This window comes from Cupressus sempervirens, chromosome 3, assembly GCF_028749045.1.
Source record: "Cupressus sempervirens isolate cs-2001-9-10 chromosome 3, ASM2874904v1, whole genome shotgun sequence".
NCBI classification, from domain to species: Eukaryota; Viridiplantae; Streptophyta; class Pinopsida; order Cupressales; family Cupressaceae; genus Cupressus; species Cupressus sempervirens.
In genome coordinates, this window is record NC_143120.1 from 578,587,003 (window position 1) to 578,604,951 (window position 17,949).

At 33.9% G+C, this 17,949-nt stretch overlaps 1 protein-coding gene across 4 annotated transcripts in view; it reads right to left on the bottom strand.

The window, feature by feature from the left end:
- The window catches only part of LOC149567746 (binding protein), a 113,530-nt gene that overhangs the window by 50,867 nt on the left and 44,714 nt on the right, over positions 1-17,949 (bottom strand). For all 4 annotated transcript variants that reach the window (XM_089821007.1, XM_089821005.1, XM_089821006.1 and 1 more), the window contains exons 13-22: positions 7,990-8,144; positions 7,741-7,867; positions 7,447-7,596; positions 7,116-7,175; positions 6,786-6,922; positions 6,198-6,315; positions 5,747-5,881; positions 5,403-5,605; positions 5,094-5,250; positions 4,718-4,864 (exon numbers count right to left, since the gene is read on the bottom strand). In XM_089821007.1, coding sequence (XP_089677133.1) covers positions 4,718-4,864; positions 5,094-5,250; positions 5,403-5,605; positions 5,747-5,881; positions 6,198-6,315; positions 6,786-6,922; positions 7,116-7,175; positions 7,447-7,596; positions 7,741-7,867; positions 7,990-8,144 — 1,389 coding nt within the window. The remainder of the gene's footprint in view (positions 1-4,717; positions 4,865-5,093; positions 5,251-5,402; positions 5,606-5,746; positions 5,882-6,197; positions 6,316-6,785; positions 6,923-7,115; positions 7,176-7,446; positions 7,597-7,740; positions 7,868-7,989; positions 8,145-17,949) is intronic.

Sequence of the window (17,949 nt, forward strand, 5' to 3'; positions counted from 1 at the left end):
ACTGAGTTATGCTTCATTCCATCTAGAATTATTAGATTACAATACATAACAAATCAACAAAGATATGCAATAGATTAGCCTGAATAACCATGCATTAAAAAGAAAATATCAATTTACTAGCTAATTAAATTTAGAATCTGTAAAGTTGTACTTTATTGTCTCGTGTAGATTAAAGACAAGTATATAATCCATAAAAAATCAAGTTTTCTGAAAAAGAAACCCTCACTATAGAAGCTAACAATCTGTGGATATCGATACAAGAATTATAAGATAAAATTTAGCTATCCATAATAAATTAAGCAGTGAGAGATTCTTTAGTGTTCCAGGGAGACACATTTCTAACGTGTAAGGATGCGGGGACTTGTAGGGGATGCCCCATTTTTCAGGACTGGACAGGCTGCTTCATTTGGTGCATAATAATATGAAAAATAGTTTGTTAACAATTTAAAAAGCTAGGAAAGCCCCTAAAAACGTGAAGAGGGGTTGGGGACGGATTCCCAACATAAATTCAGTACTTGCATTCATAATTTTTAATTTGAGTTTAAATTATTTGATTAGCTGTCCCCAAATTCAGGAAAAAAATTTCTCATCCCTCAAAACCATGCCCTCATATTTACATTTTCCAAAAACTAAGAGAAACACTAGATCTTTGAGGCAAAGTTAAATAGAAAAGGGTTGAGTATGTGGAAGAAATATTAATTTAAATGCAGAAAAACTCATTCGACATGTTTGACTGCCAACAAATTCATTGTTATGAGAGCAATGTCCCCTTATTCACATGTTCCAAAAACTAGAAGAAGTACTAGATCTTTGCAGCGAAGTTAGATTAAAAACGGGTGAGTATGTGCAAGAAACATTATTAAAAATTTGGCTTCAGAAAAATTCATTCTACACGTTTGATTGTTGACAAATTCATTGTTAAGAGAGCAGTATGTAACTAATAGATTCGACTGCAGTTGAAGTCATCCTATTGAACCCGAAAAAAATTGAGGCTTGTTTGGGTAGCTCGACAAATTCTCCTTTCATCTCTTTGCACTAAAAATGCTACATTTCCTCTTGCTGGAATCATGAAGAATAAAAGTTGGGTTCTTTCAGATCTTCCACCAAAAAACAACCCATTGGTTGCAAATGGATTTACAAAGTTAAGTAAGAATCTGAGGGTACAGTTGACAAGTACATAGAGTGATCGATGCCTGAAGGGTTCCCATAGAGGCCAAGTACTTAATATGAGGAGACTTCTGCTCCTAAAGCAGAGATGAGCACCATCCATCAAGTTTTGGCCATGGTGACATAATTCAGTTGGCAAGTTCATCAAATAGATGTAAAGGGGTGCCCCTTCCTCAATTGAAGGAAGAAATGTACATATAGACTCAAGGTTTTCAATCTGTAAGTAAGGAGAAACAAATATGCAAGAAACGAATGCTCTGTGTGGTTTGAAGCAGGCAAACAGGCACCATTGACCAATATTGACAAGTATAAAATAAAAAGGAATCTAGAGAAATCCTTTAGATCCAAATTTATACTTCAAAAAAGCATTGGCATAGGTATCATTTTACTAGTCATTTAGATAGATGATATCATCATTGTAGATAGTAAGCCATATTCAATTAAATGAATCAAATGTAAATTTTTGCCAAACAGGTAGAGGTATTTTCATTGCTCAATCTATCTATGCCAAGAGTTTGCTCGACAAGTTCAAAATGGCAGATTGCAAAATCCTATCTATACTTATGAAGAAAGAGCTGAAGCTTTCGGCCAAAACAAACCCAAATGTAATCAACAAATCGGCATTCAAGCAACTATGGCAGCCTTATCCTACAGCCACTAAACCTGATTTGAGTTATAAGCTACATTTCGAGATACATGACAGAAACTAAGGAAAAACATTGGGCTTCAGGGAAGCAGATATTGACATATGTGAGAGGGACAGAACATTCTACATAGCTTAAGCTAACATCCTCGGCTCATTAGGTTCACAGTTTCAAATTGGGTAGGTTTTGTTGATGACAGAAAATCCACTTCTAGATATGTCTGCAGCCTTCCTGTGGAGCACTCACATGGACAGGTAAGGAGTACCAAGCTATAGCTCTATCCTCAACAGAAGTTGAGTCCTAGGAAACAACTAGAGAAACATGTGAGAAACTGCACCTTTGAAGGATGCTTTGAAAAATACATTTCTCAAATAAAGCATTCACTGTTGTTTTGTGAAAAGCAGTTGTAAAGCTTGCCAAGAATAAAATCTTCCACAAGCCTACCCAACATTTGGAATGACATAGTCATTTGACTCATTTCATATGGTAACCTGTAGAAGATGCATCAATGGCATTGCAATGTTGTCCAAGTAAGGACAAGACTGTAGACATTCTGAAAAAGTCCTCAAGTCCTAAAAGATTTGTCTTCTAGGATAAACTTGGAACAATTAGTAGATTGAACATTGAGGGAGGTTATTAAATGTCATGTCCCCTTTTGAGTGACATGTTATTTTTCAGTGAATTTGCCTGTTATGGACTCTCATAGGCAGATGGTTTTGGTGAGACAGTCATTCTGATGATTATTTGGGGATTGGATGGTCTTATTTGCTCTTGGAGGGATGGGGTTTATCATATTTTTATTTTTATGTGTTATGCGGGGCCAAAATATTATAATTTTGAATTAAGTTGCACTTTTTATTTTATTAAATTACTTTAATATAAAAGTGCATTATAAAGGGATTTCATTAAAAAAAAAAAAATTATAGATACTTCTAGAAGTTCTTAGAGACTTCTTAGGAAAGTGCATAAATAGAGTGCTTGGCCTCTCATTTGGACATCCTATGACTTGAGTTTACACTACTTTTCTCTTTGAGCATTTGTGGCGCCATCTTGGTCTGCAGATTGTCATTTGATCATTCGGAATGGAGTCTCCTAAGGATTTGCATAACTGAAGAGATGAAATATCTTTTGAAGGGTTGCACTTTGGAAGTGGTATTCAGCTACTTCAAGTTGGGCTAATTTGGACATTTTCAGCAGGGTTCGATTTTCAACCTGAACATACATTTTTGCTCATATCTCACTATTGGTTGGGAGTTTGATTTCAATTTTCTGGGAGAATTTTCCTTGGAGCCTAGCGATTATTTCTATATCATTTTCAGCACCTTTCAGCCCAGCATTTCTTTTTGCCAGGAGCCGTACCAGTCCATACATGTACGGCTGTACCTGCAAGCCATATGGTCAGCAAATTGAAGGGCAGTTTGGAGTTGCATTTTCATCATTTCATCTTCAAGATTCAGTCTACAGCATTTTCTCAATCCAGGTTTTTTTCATTTCAGTTTGTATTGCAAGAAATTCTCAGTTGTATTCAGCCAGTAAGGGTTTGTTTGTAATGTGCCATGTTGTAATGCCTTGAGTTGAAAATCGCATAACATATGTAAAAGCATTTGGTTATCATTGAATGAATATATTGGCACTATTTTACATCAGTTATTTGAATAGATTTGTTGCACAACAATTTCCTTTATTCAGCATTTTACTTTCAGCAGTGTATTTAGTTTGCATGCCAAGTGTTTGACAAAATTCCACAGTTCAGTATTAGTGGTTATTAGTGGCCTATTGGTAAGAGTCATTACATTAAAATAATATTAAAATGTTCTAATACTAGTTTATAATAGTTAATGAAGTCATTAGGAAAGATTTTAGGAATATTCTTTTGTTCTTTTAGATAGTTATCCCAAGCTTTCTTATCTTACCCTTAATGGATAAATCTTTATAACTTTTATTTTAGGAGACTTTCACTCCTTAGTAACTATCAAATATTTTGGTAATCATTCTGTGTTTTAACTTTTTCTAATAGAAATGTCAGCCATCTTAAAAGCCATATGTCTAGTACATATAATAAGAATGTAAGAAGGGATAAAATCATAAAAGAAAGCAATTCAAGCATCCCAACTTCCTGGAAGTCTAGATCAGGACCTCCGATAGCCAGTTTCCGTATTCCTAATTTCTGTGTCTCCTATTAACATTGAAGTTGTATACAGTTTTTTTCTTGACAAGGCAACAATATTGTGTGTGGTACAGCTTTACCATATTATAATGAAGAAAAGCTTTTGAAAAAATTCTTCAACTTAAACAGAAAAAAATAATTCATTTTGTACATCAATTACTAACTTCAGAGCAATTTAGTGAGCTACTAAAAGTTTAATTGGTTTTTAACTTGCTATTTAATATTTATTTATCATGACAGGAATGAGATTAAAAGTTAATCACTTGGATGTATTTTTATTTATCATATAGAACAACCATTATATCATGTCTGTAGCGAGAAATATATTCCATTAGTCTCAAGCAAGTATTTTGAGTCAAATTAAATGAACTGTGTATGTTATTCTAATAGTAAAAATCACTAAATGTATATACTCTATAATGCTGAAGAGATAGATAGATGCAAATTAAAAATAATAATAACTCATTTGGAGATGAAAAGAGCATTCAACAGGCTACAAAACTGGACACTATAAGTGGTAATAATGAACTTCCTTGTTTACAATATTGGGAACTACACTGTTCTCGTGTTTATTGATTTTGAACGCCTATAATTTTAAGTTTTCCATATTAACCTTTAATATTATAGGAACCATGTCAAGATATAAATTTTACTCAACTTTGGAATAAAGAATACATCTCTCACTGTTCTATAATAGACAAAAATTGTAGTTGTAGTTTGATAACAATATCATAGTCACCTTCAAAGGCATGCCTTTGCTGTCTTCAAATTGCTTATATAGAACACACGGGAGTGAAATAGACATTCTGAATTCTGAAGAGGGTGCCGCATGTTGAATCAACTCCTTTGTGATTGAAAGACCAAGATCACACAAAGCATGAAGCTTCTGAAAGTGCAATTGGATATACAATATTAAAACAAACAGCTATATATAGAACAATACAGACATCATGATATCAAACTACTTAGAACCATTGAACTTCTAGAAGACATCAGATAAGTGATGATCTAACAAATTAGTTCTTTTTTTATTTACTCCCTTAAGCAAGGAAGCCAAATACTACTTTATATTCACAATTAATACTTGTTTGGTTTATTAAAGATTGACTCCTTACTTTTGATTTTGACTTGTCAACTGCATCTTCTGCACATTTGATGCTCTGAAATATTGCCATGATTATAGAAAAGCTTTCTTGTCCCCTTTTTCTCTCAAAATCATTGTGTCCATCTCCATCACAATGCATGAAAGCTGAAAGAAAAAGGTGTAATTGCCTACAAATAAGAATAAGATAAAACGGTTGAGTGAATATCCTCTGCATGCATTATATACTATCCAGAATTTAAAGATTTGCCCTAGATAATTTATGCATCCAAAACTGCATTCAAGAAAAATAAGCAGCATGAAAATATATCTAAGAACATACCGATACAATGATTCAAATGCTTCTGCATGTAAATCGCCAATAATAGAAGGAAATTTAGGATCGTGTGCAAGTACATGGACTAAATAAGTAATAACATATTCTGGACAAGATGTGAATAAACTCCCATTAGAATGGGCATAGGTTTGTCGTAACTGGACTCCCTGACGATATGTCTCAACAAAATCAACTAGATATTGCTTCACCTGGAAGGTAAGATTTGGAAAGGCCGGTCAACCGTTAATTCATCTGAGTGTAAAATGATGACTGAATACACAATCTAGTCAACTCACTAAAGGAAAAGAAGCATGGAATTAGAAGATAAAACAAGGAATGTCAAGGTTTACCTCTTTCACATCATCATCATCCATTCCTGGTATACCGAGAACAAAGGCACAAGCATATTTCTGATCAAGTGTCCGCTGTTTGAGATACTGATGCACTTTTCTCAGAAATCCTCTCCTTACTTCGTGATAAGGATCCTGAAACCACAAAGCAGAGTCTTTTTAGTCTAGCCTCTTTAATGAATTAGTACTAGTTATGTTCTGCCTTGTCGTAGTTTGGTAACATGGTTAAACAAGCTCTACTCTTTTCATTTTCAGTATGATACAAATATAAATAGATTGCTGGACATTAACCATTTCTGTGTGGATGCATCATACAAAAGATAGTTATTCAGTGTAACTTAATATCTATATGTAAAGTGATAAACTTAAGGAAATAGATAACATCCATATTCAACATAATAAAATTTAAAACAGTATACAAACTTATTATAGAAAAAATAAGAGATTCAACCTGTGAAATTTGTAATCCCAAATGAAAAAGTTCAGGAGTTATCTGCTGGTCCCAATGCTTTGACAAACGTAACAAAGATTTTGCAGCAGCAAGCCTCATATGAGCCTTGTCCACTTCACTGCAAAACATAATAATCATTCCAAACTTTTAACTCATAAGAGAATAATTATTTAAAGCAAAACCCTTTAGGATCAAGAGATCAACCCAACAACAAGAAAAATAAAGTAATTAGGTAGAATGCAAAGACTTATTTTGTTTAATTATTGACTTGGTTGGTTTACATATAGGCAACATCCTACCATTTTAATTGCCAACTTTAATAATAGGTTTAGTTATTGACTTGGTTGGTTTACATATAGGCAACATCCTACCATTTTAATTGCCAACTTTAATAATAGGGTCACCTCTCCCAAGGACATTTGTAGGCTTGGTTTATTTACTAATATAGCCAATAATGTGCTTCTGAAAACCACCATTCCTTACCCCATTATTATATTAAATTTATAACATCATGGATTTGAGATAAGGATAGATCCCTTGCGTATTCCTCACATTATAAAAAAATTCACATTTAACACATTTATGTACCTTGATTTTACATCCTTTGATATTTCCCCAGATGTAAGAATTTTTGCAAGAATCTCCAGAAGTTTTTCTATTCTTTGCCGTAAGTGAGAATCCTTTTTAGGCAAATAGCTTTTTACAAGAGTCTTAAGACCATATATCTGCAAAAAAACCAGAAAACACGCCACTGAAATTACAGATTGCAACAGAGCAAACTACTCAGAAAGAGCAGAGGCATCTTGCAATCCAGATTACCAGCACATTCTTTTGCTTCCAGAAATACAAATTATAACACCTAATGAATAAGTCAACAGTAGAATTTTGAAGTGTCTATAGGAGCAGATGCCCACTCACTTTTAACAAACATTCTTCACTTCTGTCTTCCCACTCAGTCTTGAAAGCATCAGAAGGATTCTGGGAAAGAGAAATATCGCATATTGAACAAAACATTATTACTATTAAAAATTAAATAAAGAAAATAATATTCAAATGAATGAAGAAATGAGATCAAAAGTACAGGAAACTATAATAGCAGAAGTGCTACAAAGGACTCCAGCAACCAAAAGTATAAACATGATACAATGCAAGAGCTAAATAAAGAGGCTGAGCCAAAAACAAGTAAACTATTCACAAGTCCAAAAAAAATGAATAAGCTAAGCTTCATATGTTTTCCAAGTAAGCATACACTGTTCCGTTGGAGAAGCTTATCATGAATAAAATGTACTACATCCTCCTCCCGAGTTTCAAAAACTGGCATCGCATTCTGAGCAATACAGCCCAATGATTGCAATATTGCAGGTAAATGTGTACCACTTCCCAACATATCCACCAGCCGCTAGAGTATTGGAAAGTATATCACAAGCATTAAAGAAAAAAACATTTGTATGACAAACAGAAAGTAGTAGTAAAGAAAAGTAAGAATGTACAGAGTAAAGAAAGATATTAGAAATGCAATAAAAACAATGGAACGATTTCTAACTTTGTATAATACAGAAAGTGCCTTTAGTCCAGCATCCTCCATTATTGCAGCTAAAGCCTGCACAGCATACTTTGCCTGTTTGCGACTACCCTCCACACAGAGTGTTTCAAGCAAAAGATCTAATGAGCTGCATTTCAACAAATACTGTTCATCAGTGGGGATTATTTAACAGTGCAAAATAGTGGCTGCTAAGATCTACAGAAATACCAAAATACTCCAACATGCTCAACTAACAGCAACTCATTTTACCTAGTTGCATCTGTCATTAGTTCTCCAATCAAGACACCAGCTTTTGCAATAACATGTACAACACCTTCTTTAATCCACTCATGGTCCTCTTTAAGTAATTGAATTAGATCTTCTTCTGAACCTTGAAGAAGGGAAGGGAAATACCCTGCAAAAAGCTGAAGAAACAAAAACAAAATGACTTTTGAAGAAATAAAGTAAGATGTGAGGGTTCAATTCATACTACCAAAAATTTGCCATAAAGATGAAGGAAAAGTGTCAGCTGCAAATCTCAGAAGTTTAAAAAAATGACTCATATCCATAACATAGCACAATCCAAAGATAAACACTGATACCCAGATCCAACAAACAAGAGTGTGACATAACCGACTCACAATTCCATCACATCTTACAGTACTATACACATTCTAGTGCCTTCCAATATATAGTAGTAGATGGATGCATATCTATGACTAGAAATGCTGAAAACAGGATGCTTTGAGGACACAACCACTACTACAAAAAGTCTCCATGCCACCCAGCTGTGGCTAGTACATCTCCCACACAGCTTCAAATCAGGATGCATCTGGCTCCATTTAAAGTTATTGCAATGGGCAATACCTAAAAATTAAAAATCTTTGAAGATGTTCCAACTTTGAAAGGACAAAATACTGAACTATCGAAAACTTAAAGAAGAAACGAAGTAGACTAAACTAACAAAGTAGATTATCACACCCTACTGCTCTTGCACTTGAAAGGTAGAAACTTTTTATAAAAAAAAAAAACCTCATAATCCATAGCAGTAGACAACATTTTGTAAGATTATTATGCAGGTGATTCTTAAGTTTTGGCAACTTTAGAAAGCACTTAACACTGACATGATAGTGGGAAGACAGCGCCAGACAGTGGATGGATACAATTGCCATAGCTAAGGAAAAGATGAAAAAGAAGAATGTTCACTACTGTGATAATTTTATTGCATTAACCATACAGCTTGTCAAATAATTTGCACTATCAAGAGCATACCAATAACCAACAGCAATTCCTTTTATTATGGCAAATTTAAAAACCTTTTCCTAGGAGGTCATGTCCCAGTTTCAGCCCCTTCACAAATGTGATGACTAGGTTTCCCTAACAATGTTTGTGTTTTGGTACATTACTTTGACAGCCTATAATATACACATGCAATACGGGTCCCTTATAGTTGAATTCTCTATGTAAGACCAGCACAATATACAGTGTACACAAACATGCTGGACCTTTATATCACTATTTAGATATACCGGAATATTTCAATAAACAGCACACAAATACTTGCTCAAATGAGACAACATGACCTTCAGCACAAATTACAACCTCTGGATGACATTACCTTCAAAAACTGACAGAATTTTCTTCTTCAACTGATGGGAGAAAGTATGGCTGAAACTGTAGCAGACTATATAATTAATTTGGCAATCTTTTGAAGCAGCAAACCACTTATTTATGTGAAACTGTGAGGACCCTCATTGGAGCCCAAAACCCGATACCACATAACCCCATAAAAAAAATTTTAAAAAAATTGTGGCAAGATCCTCCTTATATAGCTACCACTGCAACTCCTCATAGATGACCATTCTTTTATATACACCCACACTCACTTATGCCAAAAGAAAACATTATTTTATTAAAAACTATTGACTGCTGCTGAAGTCCTAGCTCGTGGCCCCATTATCAATATTTTTTTCTATCCTTATGCGGGAAAATAAGAATTGATCACGCAGGCCTATTACAATAAGACGACATGCTTATGAGGGAAAATAAGAATTGGGCACACAGGCCTATTGACCAAAATGGGACATCACACCATTGTTAACCCGCATTTTCAATATCTTATCTAAATTAGTTAGTGACAGTATGAAGGGACCCCACTTTATCTAATGTTGATTTTGGTTTATCCAGGATCCTTTTATACAGTTCCATTTGCTCATTGAAATTCAATTTATAAAACCATATCCTTACTATGAGAACAATGCCAGAAACTAATGATAAACATAACAGCTGACAAAGCCCTGTGGCTAACAATACAAGCTTATACATTGCCATTCTTTAATGGCCAATATTCCTTTTTTAATCATCTACCATCCACTGACCACATTGATCTCAACTCCTAAAAAATTGAAAATAAAATAATACCAATGAACAATAAATAGACAGTATAGAAAAACATTTCTTGCCTAGGTAGCATTGACTACAGTGCTTGCTACTACAAGCACTTAGCACAAAAAAATCAATGTCAAGCCTGGGTAGCGTTGACTACAACTCTTGCTAATCCAAGGCATCTAGCACAAAATCAATGTCAATGTAAATTGCATTTGAATGACTGCCAATATGTGACTAAGATACAATAATCAATATTACTGGTCAAATTGTGACTAAGATACAACAGTCAATATTACTGGCCACACTACATTCTCAAGTACAGCGCCTAAGAAGACAATTGATTAACAACTATGTTCCACAGCATTTTGGGGACAAGGACAAGGGGATGCTTTTCCAGGATATTTCCTAGAGGACCAAAAATAGGGCGCAGCAGGGGATAGAGGGGCTGATAATAACAATAATTTCATGAAAACAACAGTCCAACATCATAATAAATTTCAATATAGGCACAATACTTCGTGAAGGTTTTACAAATGGGGTTGCAAGCAGAGTGGGTTTGACCATGGAAGAAACTCCATAGTTAAGTCAAGCTGGAGTAGTACTGGGATGGGTGAACTCCCAGGAAGTTCTGGAGCTTCATCTCTGTGAGCATCACCTAGATCCAATGAGTGCCAAGTGTTCCATTTATTCTCATGAGAAATGGATTCATGTGAATCACTACTCAATGGGTTGACTCAAAAACTACATAGTTAAATCCTGATACCAATATCACAATTTGACTTGTTGTGGAAAATATCTCCTACTTATCAATTGATGAGCTTAAGGGGCTTTGTAATGAATGGTTCATAAGGCACAACACTTGGTGAAGGTTTTGCAAATGGGGTTGCAAGAAGAGTGGGTTTAACCGTGGAGGAAACTCCACGTGATCAAGCTGGAAAAGTAATGGGATGGGTGACCTCCCAAGAAGTCTCAGTACTTCACCTCTATGAGCATCACCTAGATCCAATGAGTGTTAAATGTTCCATTTATTCTCATGAGAGATGGATTAACGTGAATCACTACTCATGAAACACGAGTGAATGGGTTGACTCAAAAACTACACAGTTAAATCCTGATAGCAATGTCACAATTTGACATGTTGTGGAAAATATCTCCTACTTATCAATTGATGAGCTTAAGGGGCTTTCTAATGAACGGTTCATAAGGCACAACACTTGGTGAAGGTTTTATAAATGGGGTTGCAAGCAAAATGGGTTTAACCATGGAGGAAACTCTGTAGTTAAGTGTGCTCAAGCTAGAGTAGTACTATCATGGGTGACCTCTCGGGAAGTCCCGGTGCTTCACCTCTCTAAGCATCACCTAAATCCAATGAGCGCTAAGTGTTCCATTTATTCTCATGACAGATGGATTCATGTGAATCACTACCCATGAAACATGGGTGAATGGGTTGACTCAAAAACTATACAATTAAATCCTTATAGCAATGTCACAATTTGACTTGCTGTGGAAAATATCTCCTACTTATCAATTGATGAACTTAAGGGGCTTTAATGAACGGTTCATAAGGCACAACACCTAGTGAAGGTTTTGCAAATGGGGTTGCAAGCAAAGTGGGTTTAACCATGGAGGAAACTTTGTAGTTAAGCACGCTCAAGCTAGAGTAGTACTAGCATGGGTGGCCTCTTGGGAAGTCTTGATGCTTCACCTCTGTGAGCATCACCTAGATCTAATGACTGCTAAGTGTTACATTTATTCTCATGAGAGATGAATTCATGTGAATCACTACTCATGAAACATGGGTGAATGGGTTGACTAAAAAACTACACACTTAAATCTTGATAGCAATATCGCAATGTATGTGCTTTTATTCTTTTGCTTTCACCTTCGAATGAGTCTCCTTATATCTCATGTTCGAGGGAGTCGTGCCTTTTCATTTCATGCCTCTTAACCATTCATTAACATTAATTATATGTTGATTTAAAATATTTTGTATTATAATTTAGATTTAATTTATGTTCTTTTTATATTTAAGCTCTTAATTTTATTTAATTCTTTTATATTTTAATTTAGATTTTTATTTATTTATTTCTATATTAATATTAGTTATTAAATTCTCTATTCAAAAGGAACATCACAATCCACCCTTCCCAAAATTGCCCGTCCTCGAGCAATCATATGTTTTCTCCTTATGACTTAATTGTAGAATTTGACCTAAGACATGTTTTCTCTCATCTTATATCTCATATTTTAGCAAAAAAATATCAAGCCCAATCTATATTGGCATCAAAACGGATTTGAAATTTGACCAATTGTGCCAACAAATTCATGTCTTTGGGTTCACTTTAGTTATTCTCTTGTTTTAGATCAATCAAAAGTAGGATGACACATGAAGCATACACATGAAAATATGAAATATATGTATGAATATATGAAGACACAAAGCATAAACAACGTATACACATTAATGCATGAAAACATAAAGTATACATTTCATAGCATGAAAGGCACCAAGCATACACAAAGTATACAAATTCCTTTCTATTCACAAGAAAACATAAAATAATAAATGTCTTTCATAGTCAATCATGGTTTAGTTTGGTAGGAAAGCCTAAAATGGGCACCTGTAAACTGCTCAACCCAACTAAGCCCAAAATCATGAAATGTCCCACTATAAGAACTCAACCCTTGGCCCACAATAGACAAAAACATCCCACTATGACAATTCCATCCTTGGGGTGGCCTAATTCGCTTAGGAGAACCAATAAACTGCAATTCCCCAACTTAACTCTTCCAATAATTATTTGAGTAAAACCATAGTTTGAAAACTCTCTGAGAACTCCCCGACTTGCCAAGTACTCTATTTTTTTTCTTGGACGAGTACTCACAAGTTTAACTCTCATGTTTTTATCAATACAAAAAACCATGCGTAAAAATGTCAATGCAAGTAAAGTGATGGTTACATTGTGTTTTTCACATGTTTTTCTATAAAACCATGCATTTTCTGTGTCAAGATGTCGATTTCTTATTTTAAAAAATTTCCAATTGAATTCTACAAAACAAATATGATTCTTTAAGACGTTTTTATTTCTAGTTTTTACGTGGTCAAGTTTTCTTCAAGATTTTGCCGAGTTGAAAATTTTGGGTTTGTTGAGTACTCTGCGAGTTCAAGTCTACGAACTATGGGAAAATCACATACTATAATTAAGGAAGTATATTTATAATCTAATCATAAAGTTCATAATTTTTTTTTATATAGTCTTATTGAAATTATTTCAAGTATGTGTATATATGTTCAGATTCCTTTTCATTTACTAAAATGATTACTCATTTTATCTTTTACCTTGCAGGATGGCAAGATCATGCTCTAATACCAATTGTAATGTCCCCAACTAGGACTCACCTTAATTTTCTCTAAAATATTCAGTTGAGATTTGGATGCATTTATGAATGGCAACTTGTCATGTTGCCTACTAGGATAAAGTCACTTCCTACTGATTAAAATAAGCGTTATGCATTAAATCAGATTATGTAGAACAGTCCTTGATTCGTAATACATATTGAAGTTCTAATTTCTTACTTCACTCCTAATCACTAGCCTTAAAAAGGATGGTAGAATTACTACCCAGAGGGTGCGTGAAACAATCTATAAGTGAGCTCCATCAAGGCTTAACTCTAATGTTGGGAACTACCCATCATGTGACCGTAGTTGCTTGGTTTTTCCCTTCAAAAACTCCCTATCCCCTTAGTTGTATTAGAGTGTGATTAAGGAATTGAATTACCATATATTAATATCTTGTATATCCCCAATACAAGTATAGATGTAATGAAATGCAAACCAACAAGTAATTCACTACGCATCCTAGACTTGTTACTTGAACGATTCTGATATAGACTGCATGAATCTCTTCTTCCCTTCTTACTATCAACACCATAACGTGGAAGATCTATTGTGTAAAGGGCATGTAAATTAGCGTATAAGTAGGTTCCCTCAAAGCTTAACCCCAGTGTTGGGAACTAACCCTCAAGTGGCACAAATTGCTCTGCCTTTACCTTTTGCAAACTCCCTATCTTATGTAAGCCTTAGCAGGAGATAGGAGTCAGATTTCTATTATCTATTAATACAAGTATTAGAATTAGACTATTATCAATACGACATTATATATAAATATCCTTTCCCATAATATTTTATTAGTGTGTTTAATTTACTTGATTAATCATTCGAATTAATAAGATTTCCAAAATCCATCTGATTTGTGCAAAGAAATGCTTCTAGTTTTTTATTTTGTGTGAGTTTGAAACATCCACGTTTCAAATCACACTTTGTGATCCATCATCAGGATAAAAGAGCATGCATGGTGTATTTATACATATACAATAATTCTCATATTCTACATCTTAGTTACCCAGGTTCATCCTTTTGCCTAGAGAACCCTGCCTGAGTTCGAAGTAATGGTTTGGTTCGGGCAAAATTCACCCGAGGTTCCAATTCCCTGGGGGTGGTTCAAACCTGGATTCTAGAAAATCGAACCCGAGTGAATTTCATTGTCCAAATCAAATTTCACACAAACCACAAGCGAATTTGTGGCATTGGACGACTTTGTCATTTTTTATAAATAAAATGGATAATGTTTTGAGTTCTGCAGCCCTAAAAAGTGAATGTAAATAGGTTATTTTGGCTTCTAACATCAAAAAGAGCAAAGAACTTGGTGTTTGTGCATTACAACTTGCAACTCCTCTAGCTAAAGACTAAATAATACAAAGAAGGGGAGACAAAGAGGTGGGATGTAGATGCAGAGTTGGCAAACTTAGATGCTTCTGCTTCTCAACTTACAATTGAAGACTTTGAAGATTTTGATGCCCATATTATTGATCCCATAGGCCTTAGCTCTATTGCTAAGTCAACATATGTTGAAGGACTACGAGAAGAAGAAGAAGAAGATGAAGAAGATGAATATTAAAATTTTATACATTATGATTGGTTGAAACTTGAACTTGAATCAATGATACTTGAACTTACTGTTATGATTCATGGATCATGATTTATTTTCAATGTTTTGAATCTTTGATGTTGAATTTGAAAATTTTGAATTGAAATATATGATGGTATGATCTTGATTCATGATGCTATGATTACAACTTACATGTTTAAAGTTTATGCCTATGGTGTATTTGTTGTTTAAATGATTAACTAAGATTTAATTATAAGATTTTATGATACTCTATGATTCTAGGCTTCATAAATATGTGTATTCTTTATAATTTTTACATGTTTTTGTATGAACGAACCCAAACAAACCCAAAACCCTGTCCAAAATTTTGCTGTACCGTCGAACCGGTTCTTCAAACCCGTATTTCAAATCGAACTCGAACCGGTAACTAAGTTCTAAATGTATATAATTGAATTACATACTCCCGATATATGATTCAAGTATATAATATATATAAATCTCAAAGGTGCACGGGGACGAGGGGCACTTGCATACTTCGATACTCTATGATTCTAGGCTTCATAAATATGTGTATTCTTTATAATTTTTACATGTTTTTGTATGAACGAACCCAAACGAACCCAAAACCCTTTCCAAAATTTTGCTGTATCATCGAACCGGTTCTTCAAACCCGTATTTCAAATCGAACTCAAACCGGTAACTAAGTTCTAAATGTATATAATTGAATTAGATACTCCCGATATATGATTCAAGTATATAATATATATAAATCTCAAAGGTGCACGGGGACGAGGGGCACTTGCATACTTCGGGTGTAGCTATTTTTTCAAACTAGGGACAGAGGTAGTTGGATACGTCAATTTCAGTGTAGTTGGATATGTCAATTTCAGGGTACTTGGATACGTCAATTTCAGGGTACTTGGATGCGTCAATTTTTTCAATATAATTTAATATTTTATAAAAAATTCTGGAAATGAGTCATGACAATGAGTTTTCAAAACAAGAAAAGTGATAAAGTTTGCAGATGTAATGCATTGTTCAGTTTCAGATTTGCAATATGTTTGTAATAATAATATATGCTAAATGCTTAGATGCGTAACAGAGAAGACAAACTTTAAACATGAAGAAAAACATCATAAATCATATAACAATGACATATTGCAAAATGATAAACTTCTGACTTGAACAGTGATGAAATCTACTGTTAATCAGTATTGTACAAAAGTTTCAAACTAATTGAATATTGAATTAAGCTTCATAAAGAGCAAGCTCATATGCAAACAGAAAACCGAAACAAAAATCAGAAATCTCAATCAAGGTCCTTACCTGTGATGCTCTCCACTAAGTATCTGGTACTCAGGTATGTGTACAGTACCTGGTATACATCCCATAGGTATGGGTACGCATAACCATGCAACAAAGATAATTATAATTATTATAATATATATTTACTTAATATAATTAACCAACTCCATATATACAGATTTACCATAAATAGGTTTTTTATAATATTATTATCTCTTGTTACATTCTTATTCCTCCTATAAAGAGTATCCAAATATATATTCCTCTATTTCAATCTTTATTAAATATCAGTGCAATTTAATGGTTGCATCTTACTGGTAAAAAGCACATCCTTTTGTCAACAAATAATTATTCTTTCTTTATATGCCACTAACCCTTAATGTATGTGCTTTTCTTCTTTTGCTCTCCCTTCCAAAAGAAATTTATGTCTCCTTTTTATATCTCATGTTTGAGGGAATCACATCTTCTAATTTCATGCCTCTTGGCCATTCATAAGAATTTATCATATTTCAATTTAATTATTTTATATAATAATTTAGATTTAATTTATAGTCCTTTTTATTCTAATATTATTATTTACTCTTAATTTGATTTATTCTTTTATATTCTAATCTAGATTCTATTTATATTCTTTTTCTATTTTAATATTACTATTTTTATTAAATCCCATTTTAAAAAAGGAATGTGCTTTTAACAATTCTCTTCAAATTTATTTATTTATGACAATTTTAGTATTACTTATTAAATTGTCTATTAGAAAAGAAACATCAGAGCTCACCTATTCCACTAAGGTTCTGAATATATGGCAAGATGGACAAGGGCAGAATATACTCATGTTTCATTGAGATCATTAAAGAGGAAACTTTGTTAATAATATAACTTTGATATTCATGAGGGTCTGACTGTGCAGATCGCACAAGTATCTTCTCTTCTCAAATACCATTTAGATGGCTATTAATACTTCAACCTTTCAATAGGCATGATCGGCGATCCTTGGTAAATAATTATTTGTTAGTCATTAAACATTAACTACTTTGTTATTGTTTGTTAAACATGAAACAACCTACTAAGCGATGATCTTGAGGGAGTCTTGTGGGCCGACCTAGATACGGTCATGTCCCTTTAAGGGACATACCCTTTGGTTATGATATAAGAGGTGGGTGTGATTGAAGTTTAAGGACACACAACACATAGAAGTCTGCTCCTTAATCAACACTGCCCTTTACGAATTATTGCAGATACAAACAAGTTTCAGAATAGCATTTAATATTCTGAAAATTACCTCCTACATTCTGAAGAAGAAGAAGATCAGAACAGCAACAAGGAAGAAAGATATTATCCCAGATCTGAAACTATAGAATTTGCAGAAAATTTACAAACTTGGGAATGCATCTGATGCCTAAATGTGTACCAATTACATATCTAATTTTAAGTTACAGTTAGAAAATTGTATAGCAGATAACACCGTTTTTCCAATCTGCAGGTTAAAGAAATCTGATTTTATCCTTTTCTTTTCTCATTGTTTTTGAGACCAAACTAAACATGCTTCTATGTGAGCAGAAGACAGACAGCATGATCTAAATTGACC